General features: G+C 39.6%; 1 protein-coding gene across 12 annotated transcripts in view; it reads right to left on the bottom strand.

The window, feature by feature from the left end:
* Positions 1–256: 256 nt before the first annotated feature.
* Positions 257–20,297, bottom strand: part of PUM1 (pumilio RNA-binding family member 1) — a 127,230-nt gene continuing 107,189 nt past the window's right edge. For 8 of the 12 annotated variants that reach the window (XM_008580500.1, XM_008580501.1, XM_008580507.1 and 5 more), the window contains 7 exons: positions 19,653–19,782; positions 17,670–17,804; positions 14,460–14,597; positions 11,558–11,683; positions 10,460–10,581; positions 5,086–5,278; positions 257–2,095 (listed from right to left, as the gene is read on the bottom strand). In XM_008580500.1, the coding sequence (XP_008578722.1) occupies positions 1,964–2,095; positions 5,086–5,278; positions 10,460–10,581; positions 11,558–11,683; positions 14,460–14,597; positions 17,670–17,804; positions 19,653–19,782 (976 nt within the window). In that variant the 3' untranslated portion in view covers positions 257–1,963. The remainder of the gene's footprint in view (positions 2,096–5,085; positions 5,279–10,459; positions 10,582–11,557; positions 11,684–14,459; positions 14,598–17,669; positions 17,805–19,652; positions 19,783–20,297) is intronic. The other 4 variants (XM_008580502.1, XM_008580499.1, XM_008580508.1 and 1 more) reach the window with 2 other exon arrangements.

The following is a 20,297-nucleotide window of genomic DNA, read 5'->3' as shown; positions in this document are numbered from 1 at the left end:
CGGCACCGAGGGTTGCAATCCGTTGCCGGACACGAAAAAAAAAAAAAAAGAAAGCACTGGGCAAGCTGAACCCAGTATCTTTGGGTCAAATTGGGCTCAAGAGCCTTCAGATTGACACCCCTGCCCTATTCCAATCCCCCCCACCCCCGCCTCCCAATAACAAAACCCTCAAAACAAGCAGAGAGAAAGAGGCACAAAAAAAGGGCTGTCTTGGGTACTACGGGGGGGGGGGGGGAATAAAAAATAAAGCATAAACCCAGATTCCAAAGTTCTGTATTTTTCAAAATAAAGATCACACATTGTTTAGAGACAATCTACACAAGAGTTACAAAAAATAGTTGCCCAGGCATAAGCATACACAGGTTTGTTAATTATACACATATGGTTACAAGTGTGCTTGCAAAAAAGTTCATTGGAAATATACACAAGGCTCTGGAAATGTACACCGTGTAGTGTTACAATTCTATATTCAAACAAGGAAAATTGACAGTATGTTACATTCACTTACAAGTAGACAAAATGCAAAATACAGTTCATCTTCTGTACAAAAAGGGCAATTCACACTTTACAAGGTGAGGGGGGCTCTGATTGTAAGGAAAGCTAGGGCAGGGCTGAACTTTTGCACGTCCTTTTGACTGTCACAAAATAAGCAAAACATTACTTTTTAGGATTAAAAAAACACTAGTGTGAACTGAATCGTGTTGAATAACATTTAGAAAGGATCTCGCTATACTGTCTGACTAGATGACAAATAAAGCCAATCTATTTGTTTTCTTTTTAAACATTAACTAGGCTGTATAAAGAACATTTATTCCTTCAAAAGAAAAAAATTTACTTCTGGTTGAAATTACAATTTACAATATACAACACTATATGCTACGACCATAAAAGGTGAGAATATACACTGAATGCACAGGGCTGGCTAATTCTCTTTTCTTACCAAAAAACGTGTTTATGTTGATTCAAACTTCTCCACATTTACATTACAGGTATACAAATGTACAATTGTACAATCAAAAGTATGTTCGACTACTAGGGTACATTATAGATACAGATTAGACATCAAAACGAAAATACTACAAATTTGTATATATGCAAAGTCTACACCAAGTATACACTATGTATTTATAGAAGCAAGACCAAAAGCAGAGTTGGATTTTTTTTCTCATGCTAGATAATCAGATTTTGCCTTTCAATGTTAACAGAAAAAAATCCAGTCGGCAGTAAACAATCACACCCGCCTGGCCTTGAAAGACATTCTGGGTGCTCGCATCTCCTCCTCACAAAACAGACTGCACTATCTTCTTCAGCATAATATAGTCTCCAAAAAAAGCAATTTTTAGAAGTTTCATAAACTTAATGTCATAAACTGAAGCTTTAGCAACTCTGAAATGTTTTTCATTTTATATATATATATATATATATTTTATTTTTTTTATAAACAATGTTAAATGCCAGTTTAGGGTCTTTTAACTAAAATTTGAACTTTTCTCAGGTTTTTTTGTTTGTTTTTGTTTTTTACTAAAATGAGGAGGTGGGGAAGAGCTATTTGCAAAACTTGCCGGTGAGGCAAATGAGTTAAAAACCTTTTTTTCATTTTTTTTTTAAACTTTTTTTGTTAAACCACCCTGAAAGTTTCCACACGTGGAATATAGATACAACATTGAACAAAATATGGGGCCTCCCATGTACATTGGTTACTTATGTACAAGTATCCTATACACCAGTAAAACAGCAGGGCAATTAGTCAATTAAAAAAAATAATTAGTACATGTTATGTAATAAAATTAAATTTACAAAGGCTTTTCCACTTATGGATTTGATTCCTTTTTTGGAGGAGGAAATAATCCTGGAGCAACCATTGCCCATTTCAGATTCTATACTAGAACATTTCTGGTTGCTGGTTGGATGTGCCAGTGGGCCACTAAGGTCAGTGGGAATGGGGGACACGGGTGGCACTGCCTCAGATAATACCATTAGGGGGGCCACAGATGGGCCCTAAGTCAACACCATTCTTCATGTAGTATTTCTCCAGCTTGGCCAGAATGTGCTTGCCATACGTGTACTTGCGAAGAGTTGCGATGTGGGGCCGGATCTGGAGAGAAAGGACAGTTCGCGTTACACTGGCCTGAGAGAGATTTGGGCAGGCTCCCGGACACTGAACTGCACACATGCACACCCACAGCGATATCTTCCACTGGTTCAGCCTAGTTTCCTGAATTCTAGTGCTTTAGCAGCCCATCAGATGAGGAGAGTAGCTCCTATACTTAGCTTTGACAGAGAATGTGAGGGCTCTGGAGGCTAGGTAGTCACAGGCCACTCCCAGGGCCACACATGGAGAAACTGCATCCTAACTGACAAATTGCATCAACTGCACAGCACTTCCCTGCAAGCACATGCTCAGGTCTCTCTGGCCCCATGCATGGCACCCAGGCTCTCCTGAACAGTGGGGGTTCATTTCTGGATGCCATGAATCTTGAGCTCACCACCTGACCCTGTCTTTCCAGTTCACAGTGGATCACAGAAAGCTAACAATGACAATAAAAATGATGAACATTTTGTGCTAGGTGTGATTATCCCATTTCACTGATGAAAACACGAAGGCACAAAGTTGTTAAGTCACTAGGCCAAGGTCAAAGGGCTCATAAGGGATAGCACAGGCATTTGAGCCCAAACTGTCTGGCTCCATCAGGAAGCATTTTTCTCCCCACTGTGCTCTCATGGCCTGCCTGCCCCACCAGTCTCATCTCACCCTCTCCAATCTAAGCCCTGCCTCATCTCGACATGTATTCTCCATTCTCCCTTCTCCTCCCCAGACCACTGAAGAGGTGTTTCCTCTCTGGAAGCACCTCTTCTCTTCTGTGCTGATGGAACATTCTATATACCTCAGCCATGTTTGCAATCGTTTCCTTAACTATCAGTCTTTCCACACAGACAGTAGAGGACCATGGTTTATTAAGCTGTTTCCCCGTCCAAACTCACACCTGCATACCCACACACCCTGTATGAATGCACCAAGGTAGATGGATGCCCTCTAGACTGAAAGCTTCAGGAAGACAACAATTCTTGTATGTTTATAGGTGTGTCCTCAAAACAAAGAAGGGTCAAATCGATCTAGAAATCACTTATGCATCCCACACAGGACACCACCCACATCAGATATTATATTCCCACCTAAGAGCCTATGTGGGAAACTGACTGATAACAAACAGTCCTTGGTTCTAATTCTGAGCTATGTCAGACACACAACTTACCTAACCTCATCTATAGAAAAGAATGCAATAATGTTACATTCTTCATTTGGATTGCAGTAGGTCTATGCACATGGCTAATGTTTTTGTCGTTAGAACTTGGGGTTCAGGGTCACTTGCTTTTGATAGCTCTCCTACAATGTGAAATTAAATTGATGTACTCCATCCCTGCAGCCACTTCACCTTTACACTCTTCTCCACCAAGGGGGGGTGGGGTGGGGGACTACTAACAAGCCACACACACACAAAAAAAAAATATTGTTGAACTCCACTCTTTTTACTTAATTTAATGAGAGGTGAGAGGAAGTCCACCTACACCTCTCCCAATGTTCCCTTTTGCTAAAAAGTATACCACCTAGTGTCAAAAGAGCTGAAAAACTAAGAGGGATTCTTGGAACTCTGACCACTCTCAACTCCCTCAGTCAACCAGCTGCTAAACCCTACTAATTCTAGCTCCCAACTCTGTCCACTTCTCTTCAATCCCAAAACCATCACCAATCTGTTGGCTTCAGTATTTCAACAGCCTCCCATCTAGTCTTCCCACTGTCTCCCCACCTCTAAGTTACAATGTCCACTCATCAGCCAGGACAATTATTTAAAATGTAAATATAATTTTGTCACCACAGTGCTGCCCTATTTGATAATGATAATGATCTGAATATTAGAAGAAAACACCTGCTTGCAATTATTTACAAACAACTTTCTTATCAATGCTACATCTCTAGTACTGAGCAACCAATAAATGAACTCCAAACCTGCTGTGTGTCTCCAACATTCCCTCTGCCTTCACCGGCATCTTTACACACCTATCTATGAAATTCACAACTGTAAGGACTTTGGACTCCCCCAGCCTTCAACTGCCATCACCAACTCTAGTGTGGTGGTTTGGTTTGAATTGGAGGTGGTAGATGTCTTGTCTGGCTCAGAACTTGAGTCCATAATGAAGATTCTCATTACCGAACTTTGTTCTCAGTGAGGGCAAGTGGGTCATCATTGCCAGACAATGGCCAACCTCTCAAGGAGGGCTGAGTGAGCTCAGAGTCCAAAGGCTGAGGGTTCAGATTAGAAACACCCTGAGGCTCGTGGCCCTGCCTAGCACAAGTACAGCTGCAGCATACCCTGCCTGTGGGTTTGCTTTGCTTCCTGGGCCCTGTGGGCTGTGCAGTACATGCTGGATCCGCTCCGTGACTATCCTCAAGCCGAGAACCTCTTCAGGTGATCTCTGTGTCAGCTCCCCACTCACAGCACCTAACTGTTCAGATTTCTGTTCCCTTTCCCTGTCTAGCTCTTCTTTAGCCTTGTCTTCTCCTGCAAAGCTGCCCCTCAGAGACTGTGAGCAGGGTGAAGGCCCCCCCACCCATGTGCTCACCATTGCTCTTCCCCACTCGACTGTACTCTGTGGGCAGGGATCAGGTCTTAGTCACCTCTGTGCCACCGGTATGTGGCCAGAGTGGGCTTCAGGCCAATGTGCCAGGCAATGCACTGCAAGGGCAGGCACTCGTTCAGTAAATGTTGGTGGAATGAATGAACAAGAAGGAAGAGAGAGAAGAGGAAATAAGGCAAGCAGACTGATTTGCCTGACTGATAAGCTGATCCCCTAGTAATTAGGGAGGGAAATATCTCACAAAAACTGAGTTTAAGACTCACATGCCAGTGGGTTATCGGGAGGGTAGATAATGATGACTCCACACAAAAGAGAAAAGGAGCACAGCATGTGGCATATTCATGACAAACTCCTCAAAAAGCAAGACATCCTCCTCCTGTGGGTTTTAGAAATGAACCCAAGGCCTTGCACACTCTCTCTCCAATTGAGATCCTGCCCAACCTGGCCTACCTTATGCATGACAATCTTCCGCTGGCCTGGCTCTGCCACATCAATCATCTTCTGGACCACATAGTTGGCGTACTGGTCCTTCATCATGGTGTATAAGGCACTGTGGGGACCATCGTTCATGGTGCATACCTCGTCAATGAGCACAGCACGCTCCGTACGTGAGGCATGAGTGACACACTTCTCCACAACATTGCTGTAATTAAACAAATCCGGGGACAACTCTTAGAAGAGGGTATCCTGTTAGGCTGTGCTTGTCTAGCCTCTGCCCCAACCTCGAGATCAGCTGCAAGAGAGAGCTAGCATTTGCAGAAAATTAGCTCATCAACTGTTTGGCTCTATATGACTCTCCACCTTAGCCATCTGTGGCATCCAATTGTGTATCATGTCTGAGAACAGGTCCTCAAGGACATGAGACCCAACCCTCTAAAAGGTGATGGTAACAAGCCTAGTTAAATGAGGAGACTTAAACATAAGACTCATGGGACTGGTCAACAGCCCAACTGGTTGATGATTATTACTTCCACACTTATCAAAATCTATCAGTTCTTTCCCCTCCTCTGTGAGCTTACTGAGGCCAAGAACCGATCTTACTGATGTCTATCTTCCGACTGCCAAGCATAGAGCTTAGCACTTAACTAGAGGCTCTACAGACATAGTGAAGGAATATACAAGCCGGGACCACTGCACATGTTAACTACTATTACATGTGCCTCTTAAGAGTGTAACACAATAGGAAGAACCCTAAGATCTCTCAGCATTTCTACATACTTCACAAATATATTACCTTAGGAAATGAAAAAATGAAGGTGAATTCATCAAATCTGAGTTTTTCTATAATCCATGGGAACTGTAAAGACTTATTAAATTATGTGCTGCCATGCTAGTGGATATTTACTATCCAAGAGTGATTACTCATTAATGTTTGGTTTTATAAGACAACATTACTTTGCATCTGTGGCTCTATCAGAATGAAGCTGTGCAGTGTCAAAGAACAATACTTTTTAAATTTCATATATATATGAAATTTCATATATATATGATGCATGACTGCACAAATTTCATATATATTTCATATATATTATTTGTGCAGTCATGCATCTCTTAACAGCAGGGGTATGTTCTGAGAAATGAGTCGTCAGGCGATTTGGTCATGTGAATATCAGAGAGTGTACTCACACAAACCTAGAGTGTACTTACTGCACACCTAGGCTATATGATATAGCCACCTTCGTATATGAAGTCAGTCATTGACCAGAACATCATTATGCAGCACATGACTGTATTTGTATTGTTGGACCCAAGCCTAATACCTGGCAGAAAGAATATCTGCTGAGTGGGTGGCTAGATACTGAATGCTTTGCAAAGAGCTCATAACTGTGGGAAGAGTTGCTCTGGATCACATAACCCTCAAGTAGAAAAAAACTTGAAAGAGTCCATACCTAGCTAATGTAAACCACCTTTTACTGACAATCCTAAAAGATGGCCATTTAACCTCTGCTTGGGAATTTCCAATCAATGATTGGGAAGTAACTACTTTCTAGGGCAACCTACCATACAGGTGGATTGCTCTGTTAAACATTCTTCCTTTTATATACTGAAGCAAAAATATGGTTTTCTGAAATTCCACGCATTTATCTCAATTTTGCCTTCAGGGGCTGAAAAAAGACATGTATACCTATCGGGGAGCACCTGAAGGCAGGGACAATATCCTCTTCTTCCAAAGGTCAGCCCTTTGCATATCTGAATAGTCATCACAAATAGCCATCACCAGACTTCCCTACTCCAGAGGTTTTCAAATCAAGAGAGTATTGTCAAATGGAGCTTTTAGGACTCTCAGTGTTATCTGGTTTTGTACACTGGGCTTATGCATACTTTTATTTAGGAAAAAAACCCACGAAATTCTCAGGCTAAAATGTTTAAAAACTATCATCCTGCCAGATATTTCTTCAATCTTTTTTCTTAAGATATATGGTGTATACAAAATCTGGTACACTAATTTATTGAGTCTAATTAAGACAGTCACTTTTCTTCTCTCATCCAGCAACAGGGGCAAACATTTTTTCCCACCTTCCTTCCATAGTACTATGCAATTCAAGCATGGGGTGAAGGTGTGGCACTGTGGAAGCAAATTTACTAAGAGCCACTGGCTTCTCCCTTAGCAGAAATAGAAGTTGAGATATTGCTGAGCTGTTTCAGAGAGCATGAAGCTAATTACCATCTCCAAACACTCAGGCAAAGAACTCATAACTTTTTAAGAGTGCTTGGCTGGGTTGTACTTCATCTACATCAGACCAGCCTCCTCTACAAGGTGGTCAGGATTAGAATAGAACTGTCTGCTAAACTGGGTTGGGGACAGGACACTCATTTGTGTGGGTGGAGGACTCAATCCTTAGCACTGACTTGCCTTCCAAGAAACCAAGCAGGCAGATCAGCTACTACCATGGGATCCCACTTGGCCAAAGGTTTCCACCTTAATACGATCAATATAGTTTGTCTTTAAAGTTTACTTTAGCGTTTTTGAAACTGCAGTTCCCAATCCATCTGTGGGTGGTGAAATCCATATAGCAATTTGTGACCAACTTTTAGAAAAAAGAAAAAAGATACAATAGTATCAGAGTTAATCACGGGCAATACTACTTCAGTTGTGTGTGTCTGTGTGTGTCTGTGCATGCAAAACCAATGATGAAAAATTTATTTTGTACTCTGGGTAACCATCAAAAATGTCTGAAAGCCACTAATCTATTTTACTGGTTTATTTCTATTGATCTATTTTCAAGTTCACTGGCTCTTCTGTCATCTCTAATCTGCTGTAAGGGCCATATAGTGAATTTTATTTCAGATGTTATATTTTTCTATTCTAAAATGTCTATGTTTTTAAAATAAATTTTGTAATTCTCTATTAACATCGTAGGGGTCAAAGGAAGACATCCCTTTCAACTCCCTGAAGGTTCTCTGAAAAATCACCTGATAAACACAGATTAATATGAAGAAAAGGCATAACAAATTTTACTATATCATAGTTTTATGTGACATGGGAGCCTTCAGAATGAACACCCAAAGACATAGAGAAAATTGCCCATATTTATGCTTAGGTTCTATGAAGCAGGTACAGCCATGCAGAGATGTGCTTGGACAAGAAAAGTATGATCTACTGCTAATATACTGAATGGGGAAACCCAGCAAGGCCTGTTTGTTCAGATTCTTCTTGGCCTTTCTGTGGAGCATTCATTCCTCCAAGATATGGGGCAGAGGACCCTTTCTGGAATGAGTGTCTTGTGACCTACAATTAGACAAGGTAGGACAGAGAATTTCTTTATGGCCAGCTCCAAGACAGAAAGGCAGGGGGAAAGATTAGAGTATCTCTATGACCCACATTAGGGAAGAGGGATTCTAGTTTCTATAGCTTGCCTCAGGGGAGAATGAAGCTGAGACACAAGAGGACAGAAAAAGGACAGAGGACAAGTTTGCTTTTGAAGCTGCTTCTGAGGCCTTCACTTGGGGACTTGGGGACTTGGGGGTATATCTTTCTGGGCCCCAACACATCTATCTTTTCAACTCATTCAACTCATTACAAGCATATTTTCCTTTACATTCTTGATTATATTAAAATAGCTACTTTTTGATCATTCTCTACTAATTTCAACATCTGAATCATCTCTCAGAACTATTCACTGATTTTTATTTCATTTTTCTTGAGTATAGATCACATTTTCCTGTTATCCAGACACCATGAATGATACACCATAGAAACAGAGTTACATTATATTTCTCCAAAGAGAATTACCTTCCCAAACTGCAAGCTTCTCCCATGCAGTAGATAGAAGATGAAATCTCAGGTTTTTGTTTTTGGCCAGTATGGGGATGTGAATCCGTGGCCTTTGTGTTATGAAGGTGTGCTCTAACTGAGCTAACCAGCCAGCCTCTCAGTTTTATTATTTTAGTTTTAATTGGGCTGCTTTGAGTTTACTCCATGTAAATGTGTTTCAGGGGTCAGCCAGATATTTGGGAAGTTTAAAATTGGGCCTCTCCCTCTCTGGCTCTCTTCCTTTCCAGGATCTCTCTTTGTTGTGGTTACACTAAACTCTGCCCTCTAGGAACACTGGAGATTTTCTACCCCAGTTTTAGCTGCCTAGCATGGAACAGACTGGGAAGTTCCCACAGGCTTATAGCCATTAAAAATAGGAAGTTTCCCCAGCACAATTCTCTTCTTCCAAATGTCAACCACCTCCTTTCTGGTGTCCACCTGCTTTGGTCACTCTCTAGCGCCTTCAGGTACTCTCTAGTAGGCACAAAATACTCTCTAGAAGGCACAAAAATACAAGAATTCAGGTAATTCTTGTATTTTGTCCACAGTTTATAGGTGTTATCAGTGGGAGGGGTTGGGCCCACCCCTACTCGGTCATTACCAGATCACAAATCTGTTATAATATTCATTAATACTCACTCTGTATCCAAGGGTGAGAAATTAAATACTCTGAACAAAAAAGTAAACAGGAAAGTGACCCAAGGAAGAGACCTAAGAGATTCTGACCCCTGCTTCCCTGGTCCTGGCAACTGGTCAACAAAACAAAACAAAACAAAATGAACAAACAAAAAATAAGGTCTTAAGAGATCACCCTGATATTGTTAGGCTTTGAGATATTGGATCTATAGGTACTTTTATTTCTTTTCTCCATTTTCATGCTGTGATGTTCAAAGAGTTCACAAATTTAAAGTGAACAATTTTAAAACATCAAGGATGTATGAGTCCTATCTGCCTTGCAATTTATCCTAAAAATAAGGGAAGAAAATATTCCAAAAATAGAAAGTACTGTTATATGGGCAGTAGGATATACAGAAACTACTTAGAAGTCCATGCCACTAACCCCATGGAAAGGCCATTAATTTCTTCTCCAACCTCTGCTACTTATAAGTTACCTAAAACACCTTTCACAACCTGGGAATAACCAGTGCATTTCATTCCTGAGCCTGCACAATATAAAGACTGGAGAAGAGATTATAAAAATCCTAAGGCCTACAGCAGATATGGCAAACTCCTCTCCCTTCAGGCAACAGTGAGGAACTGAGTAAAGAACATTTCACAATTTGAAACATAAGTTAATGAAATATAGAGTTTACCGAAGTGTGATACTTATATTCTTTAGAAGCATATTCCCCAGATTCCAAGGTGGCTGATTCTAAGGGAGGGAGAACACTGAGGGACTTCTTATGGTTTATATTTTGTAGTATATCTATTTGACTTTTTAAGCTATGTATACTTAGAAAATTAAGCATTAATAAAAGAAAAGAATGACAACTCATTCTTTCTCTCTATAGCTGAAACACTACTAATCCTCTCTTCTGGAAAACAGTTCATGTAACTCAAAGTATTTACCTTGCAAATTTGTGCTGACTCAATACAAGCACATTGCCTCGAATTTCTGCTACAATTTTGCTTTTATCCTCAGGACGACCATGCTCCAAAACATGCTGGATTACATAATTTCCATATTGATCCTGTTTGAGAGGCAACAATCAAAATTGAATTTATGTGAAAACCGGTTCTGTGGGTTACCTAAGTCCTTATATCTGATTAACACCTATCTTTCTTGTAGCACCATGATGGCTTATCTGAATACTAACAAACACACAAGAATTTTTAAAATGAATAAGTAGTAACAGTTTTCCCTATCATTACAAAACAGGGATACATTACTAGACAATGAAATATCTATGCCCCAAAGTCCTACTTGGGTTCTTCATAAATTACTAAATACAAAAAAGTAGGCCTACATTCTAATGGGCAGGGGGGATAAAAGTTATTTTTCTCAAATAGAAATGTACAGGGCCAGCCCGGTGGCGCACTGGAGAGTGCGCCGCTTGGGAGTGCGGCGGCGCTCCCGCCGAGGGTTCGGATCCCATGTGGAGACCAGTTCCCGCTCACTGACTGGGTAAGCGCGGTGCGGGCGCGACACCAAGGGTTGTGATCCCGTTACCGGTCAGTAAAAAAGACAAAAAGGAAAAAAAAATAGAAATGTACAAATGACTCATTGCACCTATCTATAACAGAGAAAAACTGGAAACGTTTATGTCTAACAAAACAGGCACACCTAATTATTTAATCATTAATGTTAGAAGTAGAAAAAGTATCAAAGACAGAAAAAAGAAATCAACTAATCCACTTAGTTCATTTGACAATGATGAAATTGAAACCAGAGGGATTAAATGATCTAGCTAAGGTGACACAGCTCGTCCATGACAGAGTCCTGGAAGCCAGATCTCCTGACCCCAAGGCCAGGGCTATATTCACTACCCACATTCATAGAACAAAAGCCAGGCTGCAATGAATGAAAATGTGCTCAAAAGATTCAATGGACACTTTAAACACCATTAACCTCTTCTGGAAATGAATACCTATGCTGATAAACACACAAACTCTGGGCTTCCAAAAGCCCACAGGTGTTTGCAGCTCCTCTATTGGCAACTCTACTACCTGTACAAGTTGCTCTGTGTGCTGGTGAAGCTCCTCTAAAATAGGGAGTGTCTGGTCAGGGAGACAGTGCTCCAGGATTCTCTGAATCACTCGGCAGCCATAAGGATGCGTGGACAAAGCAAATACCTAGGGCAGACAAACACAAGTTAAAAAGGCAAAAATGACAGTCACCACTTTCAGTGCTTCAATATTGTTTATATACATTATCCCACTGATCTTCACAAATGAGCTTAATGGCATTTAAGCTCTCTCTAGAAATAAGGGGGTGTGTGTGTATGTAAATAAACCCACTGCTTAACTGTTTCAGAACTCATAGATGTATATAAAGGGCTGAAAAGGACTTTTCCAAAAAGCCTAAAAAATCCCAGAGAGTAAGTAAAGGTCATAAAAACACAATGTTAAGAGTCAAGAGTGTCAACTGACAGACTCCCCCAAAGGATAGGGTTAAAAACAGAAAAAGGAAGAGCTGGGATCAAATCCTGAATGCTTTCACATAACCACACCAACCAAAATGCAATGTTCTGAATTTAACTAGGGTGTTTTTCAGCAATAAGAAAGCCTTCCTCTTTTGTTAGGTTTGGAGCAATAGAAAAGCACATGAGCTTTAGATCCAGACTGCCCAATCTGGATTCTGCCTTTCCTAGCTGAACGACAGACCCCTCAGATCTGTAATTAAGAACAATAACGATAGTAAGAGCAATAACAATAGCTAACATTTACTGGATGTTTACCAAGTGCCAGTCTCTGCCCTAAATGCTTTATGTATGATTTTATATGTGTGGTTTTACAACTGCATACTTACATAGTATACTGTATGGTTCTGCTTGAGTTTAGCTTTATAAAAATGCTACACACTCGCAGTATGGAGTAACCTGATTTACTTCACTCAACATTCTATATCCAATATTTACTTACAATACTGTGGGTTTCTGTAGTTTTTTTCTGTATAGGTGTATAGATGCTGTTGGCTTAAAAAAGCCCTACTCATGGACATCTGGATTGCTCAGTCTTTTCCTATCAGGGGAATAATGCTATTTTAAATGTCTAAATAGCTCTCCTAGTGTACATGTGCAGATGTTTCACCAGGTATAAACCTAGGAAATATATATGTAGAAATCTGAAAGACGATACTCAATTACTTTTCCGAAATGGTTGTGCCAATTCCAACCAGCAGTGTACCAGACTCCACACTCCTGCCAGCACATAGCAATCGATGGGTAGAGAAAACGGTCTCATTTTGCATTTTCCTTGTTACTAAAGGAATTGAATATATTTACATATGTCTACTGGCAATTTGTGTTTCTTCTGTGAAATGTCAATTTGTGTTTTGAGTTCATTTTTGCATTATACTGTATTGTTCGTGGTGATTTCAGTAGTTCTTTACATATTCTAGTTATCAATTCTTTGACAGTTTCATCTTGAAAATATTCTCTCCCATTTAGTGGCTTGTTTTTACCTTTTTTGTTGTATATTTCAATAAATGTAAGATCTTAATTTTAAAGTAAACAGATCTACCCTTTTTTCATGAACTCAGAAACTCCCAATACCTCCTGGGTTGCTGTCTGTAATCAGTAGTATTGTATATAGTATCAACAAATATTGTGGTAATTGAACAAACTGCACAACCTAAAGAATTCTAAATTACATTTCAATCTAGGCTTAGCCCTACTCATAACTACACCTGAAATATCTACTTAGCTTTGCCCATATTCTCCCCCCTTTTTAAAAAAGACCAATTTCACACACCCAAAAAGATGATGTCTTACTCTCCTTTCCACCCAAACTAGGAGGGTGTGAGAATGTTGCTTTCTGGCAAAGGAAACTAACAACTACAGCCAATTCTGAGATAATTCTGGAAAAACGAAAGTATATGAAAGTAGTAACTCTGCTTGAAAGCTGCTGCTAACAACAGACTTTTAACATGCAGGTAAATAAGGGAAATTAGAAGCTATTTCTGATTATATGGCCACTTAATACAGTTCAAACCAACCTGATGGGCATCCCAATCCCCTCCAAAAAAATTAAAGCAAGAAGCACACCTTCTTATATTTTAAAAATATATTCACAGATGACCTGCAAGATTAGTTCTGTAAATGACCTCAATTTTAAGAAGTAATAAAAATTTTTTTTTTCTTTTTCTCTTTTTGTCTTTTTTTCGTGACCGGCAACGGATCGCAACCCTCAGTGTCGCGCCCGTACCGGACCGGGACCGGCAACGGGATCGCAACCCTCGGTGTTGCTCCCACACCTCGCTCAGCCAGTGAGCGGGAACCGGTCTGTATGTGGGATCCGAACCCTCGGCGGGAGCGCCGCCGCGCTTCCCAAGCGGCGCACTGTAGCAGTGCGCCACCGGGCTGGCCCAAGAAGTAATAAAAAATTTTAAACATCAGAATACTACTTAACCAAGGGAAAAATTTATTCTTCACATATGAGATTTCATCTGAACAACTCTGATGACAGTGTTTTATCCCCTACGTGAGCAGACATCTGCATTAACGATGGAGAGAAGGCCCACAGACAGCTAAGGGAAGAGAATTGGAAACACAGACCTAGGTACCTGATACCAATGGACAAAATTGTTTTTTCTACAGTCTAAAATATAATAAGGGGACTGGGTGGTTAGTTTAGTTGGTTAGAGCACAGTGTTGTAACACCAAGGTCCAGTGTTTAGATCCCTGTACCAGACAGCCACCAAAAATAAATAAATTAATTAATTAATTAATTTAAAATAAATAAATTAATTAAATAAATAAGTAAGTAAATAAATAAATAAGTGAATGAATGAATGAATGATAAAATACAATAAGAACGTTCAGGACATGCCACAAATCCTACCCTTTTCTCTGCTCACAATGAAAACACCTGCAATTTGTTTCCCTTATTTTGCTCCTAAGTCACTTACCTGCCCCTTAAATGCATCGATGATAAACTGCAAGGACTGGGGCTGTACACATTCAATGCATTTCTGAACCACATGATTGCCATTCTGGTCTTTCACACACTTCAGGACATGGCCATCTAGTTCCCGAACCATCTCATTCTATTGGAGACAAAGAAAGCAAGCACACCAGAATCACAGCAAGCAAACACCTGGACAATCAATGTTCTCCTTACCAAACATAAAAACAATAAACAGGGAACCCACGGTGATAAAAGTGGAACAACTCAACTGTGGCACGATGACAAAATGGCAACAGATAAGGACTTGAGTTTTTACTTGTGTTAGCAAATTTACTACATAGTAAAATTTACTCTAACAGTAACCAGTACACAAAAAGATCTCTACTTTGGAAAAGACATCTTGTAACTTTTAAAAAATGTAGACATCTTCATATAGAACGGAGCCTATATCAAGTACAGATGTTCCTGGACTTGCAACAGGGTTATGTCCTGATAAACCCATAAGTAAGTTGCTCAGAACACTTATATGAGCCCACAGTTGAACAAAATCATCTAACACAAAGCATACTTCATAATAATAATGATAATAATTTTATAATAAAAAATAAAAATAATAAAAATAAAACATCAAAATTCAAAGTATGGTTTCTACTCAATGCATATCGCTTTTGTACCACCGTAAAGTAAGAAAATTGTAAGTCGAACTATCACAAGTTAGGGACTGTCTGTACACTGTACTCAATAATTAATACAATTCATCATGTTTTTATTATGACAACCCTGTAAGTTATGTATTACTAATAATGACAGTAGTAAATCTAGAGTTTACCCTAGGTTAAGCATACCACTAAGTACTTAACATGGTTTAATTCACTGAATGCTCCTAAGAATCTTAGGCAGTGGAAACTATTATAGATGGGTGGACCAAGGCACAGACAAAAAGACTTGTTCAAAATCACAGACCCGGACTGACAAAATTCAAACCCAAGCAAACTGGCTCCAGTGTACGGTAAGTGAGTATGTGTCAGTAAACCAACTGTCAATTATATATTATACTGCACACACACACCCCCACCCAAACATATGAAAAATGTAGCAGAATCAGAATTCTAGCCCAGGCTGTGACTCCAACATCTATGATCCTTCCACAAGGCTACAGGGACTACAAAGTCAGCAGAAATGGTTCTCTCAGTTAATTAATGAAAAGTGTACAAAGTCAGGGAGTACAGGCAATGGGGGGCGGGGGCAGAGGGAATGAGTGAAGGCAACAAGGGAACATACAGAAAGAGAGACATGTTGTTTCAACTGGACCCTCAGGTCTGTAGAAGTTAAATGCCTGCATCATGGCTGTGCCCTGGTGCCTGCTATCCAATTTCCCTGCTGTTTCCAGTCTCTGTATATTATCTCCACAGTGCTGACTGTATTTATGTTGTTGAAGACTACGAGACACTATTCTGATATAAATGAATGCAATATCTTACATCCCTGAGATGTTTAGTAAGTCAAAGTAACTAAGATAGCATCTGATTAAAGGAAATCAAGATTACATGGACTAAAGAAGCAAAAAGTAAGAGATGCAGCTAATCAAATGTCAGAAGAGAATAATTTACTTGGGAAATATAATTATGGGAATAATAGAGAACAATGCATACATAGCAAGAAACACTTATAAACAAAATGAAGGAGAGATGGCGTCCCTGAATATGTTCTCGATCCAGGGAAGTGAAACTTACACCAGAGATGAGTTAATTTCACCTAAAATAATAAACTTGTATCTAGAAAACAATAAATTATCCATAGCAGGAAGAGTAGTTCACACCCAGAAAAAGACACCACAAAGAAATACAAACAGAAGAAAGATATACAGAAATATAAGACAGAAGAGAACAATAGCTTAGGGAAAGGGAGGTTTTTTAAAAACAAACAAACAAAAACTATGTCCAATTAGAAAATAGTACAATTTGAAAAGCTGACACAAAATCAATGATACACCATGTTCATGGAAGAAGGCAAAGATGGAAAAAACACATAAGAAACTAGCATACTTCTGCTTTCTTTCAGCAAGTGGGCATTATGATCAAGACAAAAAAAAAAAAGAAAATTAAAAAAGAAAGAGTCAACTATCCATGAAAAGACCAGAAAAAATTAAAAATAATGATCTGAATATTTGAAGAAAACACTCGGTTTGAATTGGAGGTGGTGGGTATCTTGTCTGGCTCAGAACTTGAGTCCATAACAAAGATTCTCATTACCGAACTTTGTTCTCAGTGAGGGCAAGTGGGTCATCATTGCCAGACAATGGCCAACTTCTCAAGAAGGGCTGAGTGAGCTCAGAGCCCAAAGGCTGAGGGTTCAGATTAGAAACACCCTGAGGCTCGTGGCCCTGCCTAGCACAAGCACAGCTGCAGCATATACTGCCTGTGGGTTTGCTTTGCTTCCTGGGCCCTGTGGGCTGTGCGGTACTGGCTGGATCCACTCCGTGACTATCCTCAAGCCGAGAACCTCTTCAGATGATCTCTGTGTCAGCTCCCCACTCACAGCACCTAACTGTTCAGATTTCTGTTCCCTTTCCCTGTCTAGCTCTTCTTTAGCCTTGTCTTCTCCTGCAAAGCTGCCCCTCAGAGACTGTGAGCAGGGTGAAGGCCCCCCGACCCATGTGCTCACCATTGCTCTTCCCCACTCGACTGTGCTCTGTGGGCAGGGATCAGGTCTTAGTCACCTCTGTGCCACCGGTATGTGGCCAGAGTGGGCTTCAGGCCTATGTGCCAGGCAATGCACTGCAAGGGCTAGAACTCGTTCAGTAAATGTTGGCGGAATGAAAGAGCAAGAGGTAGGGAGTGAAGGAAAATGGAAGGTGCGTTGGATGAATATTTGGTTTGTTGGAATGTTCAGTTCAGGTTGAGAAAATGACAACTTACTAGCATTTTATCTGCTTAAATTCTTACTCACCTGTAAAACTGCACCTACTACAGTCTAAATTCTGATCAAAGGGAAAAGTGTTGGAAATCACTCGTTTTAACACAAGACACTTGATCCACTATAAATTTACAAATTAATTGCACAATTCATGCTTGCCATGCACAGAAAGGCAGCCAAAATCACCAAAATAAAACTGTAAAAGAAAACTAAAGACTGACAGATTTACAGGGTTCACTACATATACCATGGTGAAACATCAAACACCAAGAGAAAAGTAAAAGGGGAAACTTACAATTACCTGCTGGTCTGAGGGAATAAATTCAAGAGCTTTCTGGATAACACGGCAGCCATACATCTGTAGTGCCAATGATAGGACATGGCCTCGAATCCGTTCTGCCAAAGCCAGCTTCTGTTCAAGGCTGCCAAACTAGACATAATGTGTGGGTGAACACCATTACTTAGGTAGAAGGAAAGAAACCAGAGAAAGGAAAGCATTCTTTATTCTGCATCAACAAGCATAACCTCTGTTATCTCTGTTACCTATGATTAACTAAATAGGCTTTGTTTCTTTAAGCCAGTCATTCTCAGCCTCTGATTATGAGAAACCCTTTTTAATATTTAATAAACTTCTCAGATACCCAACAGTAGTAGTTTCTCTACTAGTATCTGCTAAGCAAATATATAATTCCTCAAAGTTGGCATTAATTCATTTAATACTATTATATAAATCTATACTCCATTAATTACAAGAGTGCTTACATTTTTTCTATATGAATAACATGTGTGGGACACAATGTTTCTTTAGGGTTCTAGACAATGTCTTGGGAAGATGCAAGGACTTCTTTCAGCAAATCTACAGTACTTCAGATGTCTGAGGCCCACAAGTTGAAAAGTTCTTTCATCTACATGAAGTTTAAGCCAAAGCACACATGGACACTCTGTTTTGAATTAGTGTTCTACATCATTCCAAGAACTGACATTTGTCTATTCACACAAGGCAACAGAGTTGGGAGAAGAAAAGTTAGTAGAATCAAGAGGTAAGGCTATACAATATTAAAATTCTACTTAGAATGATTTTCCATCCTTGGCTTTTTATTTTCATTTGAATAGCATCATAATGAGAATGGAAGAGAGTATGAATTATCAGCCTGCCCAACTTCCTCATTTTCCATAAAACAGAACTAAGGTCCAGGGAAGTTCTCCAGCTTGCCCCAAATCAAGTGGCTGTAATCCGTCCTACATTCTGCCACATCATGCGGCATCAGCCTCCAAAGCTGGAGAGCTCTGTATTTTTATATTTGTGACAAAATGGCAGTGCAAAGACATCCTAAAATATAAAATTCTAAACATAAGACATTCTAAACACAAGAGCTGTTTAGATTGGTTTCTTAGTCCACAACTGGAGAATTTAGCGTAAAAGAACATAAGTCTTCATGAGAAAAATTGGGAAGGTAAAGGTTGTGAGTAAGCCTTTTTAAAATATTCATACAAATCAAACAAAATAAGATATTAGATGCTTACGAATCTGTTTTGTGGCAAGTAAGGGACAGAGTTTCATATCTCCTCCCACCCCGATTCTTCATCTCGATGTTTTGAGCCACCCTGGATTCATAATTTGGGAATGCTAATACCAGGGAACCAGGTCTAGCTACAATGGTAAGAAAAATATCCCTGCCTCTCTGAAATTTTAATTTATTAGCGGAAACAGACATTAATCCAACAATTTCATTAATTCATCCCAAAGACAATGATAATAAAAATCGACATTATTCAAATTAACAGGTAAAATAAGGAACCAAGGCCAAAGGATTACCAAGAAGAAGCATTTAACAATCCTCATGACCCTAGCTTATGACGAACAATATTGGCATTGGTATTCAAAGACAACTCTCTACAATTTTTTAAATTTCACTTTTCATGATATTTTATTGTGATCCTGCTAAAATAACCTTACAAGGACTATTTCCTCCAAAAGTCACATTTTTAATATAACTATTACAACAATAAGAAATAGCATGCTGAGTCCTAAATGAGGACAACAGTTCTCAAAAGACATTTCCAAAATAGACTGGCATCATCTGGTTGAGTATTTAAACCATATAGAATAGACAGAGTGCTGCTAATGAGTTGGAAAAACACTAAAAAGCTCTTCAGAAAGATCCCACACACTTCATTTTAAGGACTGGAATGGGACTGCTATTCTTTAAAAAGCTAGTGAAAATCAAAATGCTCTGGAGATTTTCTAAAGTCAAAGTAAAGAAGAACAAAGGCTTACTTCAAAGAACTTCTGAATAACATAATTTCCAAAAACATCCACCATTAGTTGGTAAGCAGCCTGGAGGATTTCATTGAAGACAAGCTGGCGCTCAGCTGGTGTGGCACGCTCTAGTTTCAGCTGAATGAATCTGAAGTACAAAGAAAAAGCACAGCATTTAAGGAAGACTTGGAAATAAATACGGGTAACTCGACTTATGAACTGTTTCAGTTCAGAAACCGTATATGTGAGTGTGCATATACACATGCACACAATAAATTAAGTATTATTTGAATGCATCACTTGAGCTCACTTAAAGGAAGAATTTCTAAAAGGGGAATTATCCCCTAACATAACTGAGCTTTTAAAAATATATTAATTTTAGCATATTTCATTACAGTAGGGGACATGTACAAAATCACATTTATGTGCAGAGTGGCAGGGAGGACAAAAAAGGAGGTGGGAAAAGAAAGGAGGGGGTGGAGGCAGGCCTAACACAGGGTAAACTCTACTTGACTTTTTTGGACCAGTCTCACATTAATGAACTCAAAGCATAGGGTCTTTACTATATTCTTTAATTTATATTCGTACATATCAGTATTCATTATCTTCTGAAGTAGTAGCTAGTCTGCCTTTTTTAGTTCAGGTGACTATTGGGAAAAACAT

Source organism: Galeopterus variegatus, unplaced genomic scaffold (genome assembly GCF_000696425.1).
Source record: "Galeopterus variegatus unplaced genomic scaffold, G_variegatus-3.0.2 Scaffold2114, whole genome shotgun sequence".
Classification (NCBI taxonomy): domain Eukaryota; kingdom Metazoa; phylum Chordata; class Mammalia; order Dermoptera; family Cynocephalidae; genus Galeopterus; species Galeopterus variegatus.
This window is presented reverse-complemented; position numbering and strand designations above follow the sequence as displayed.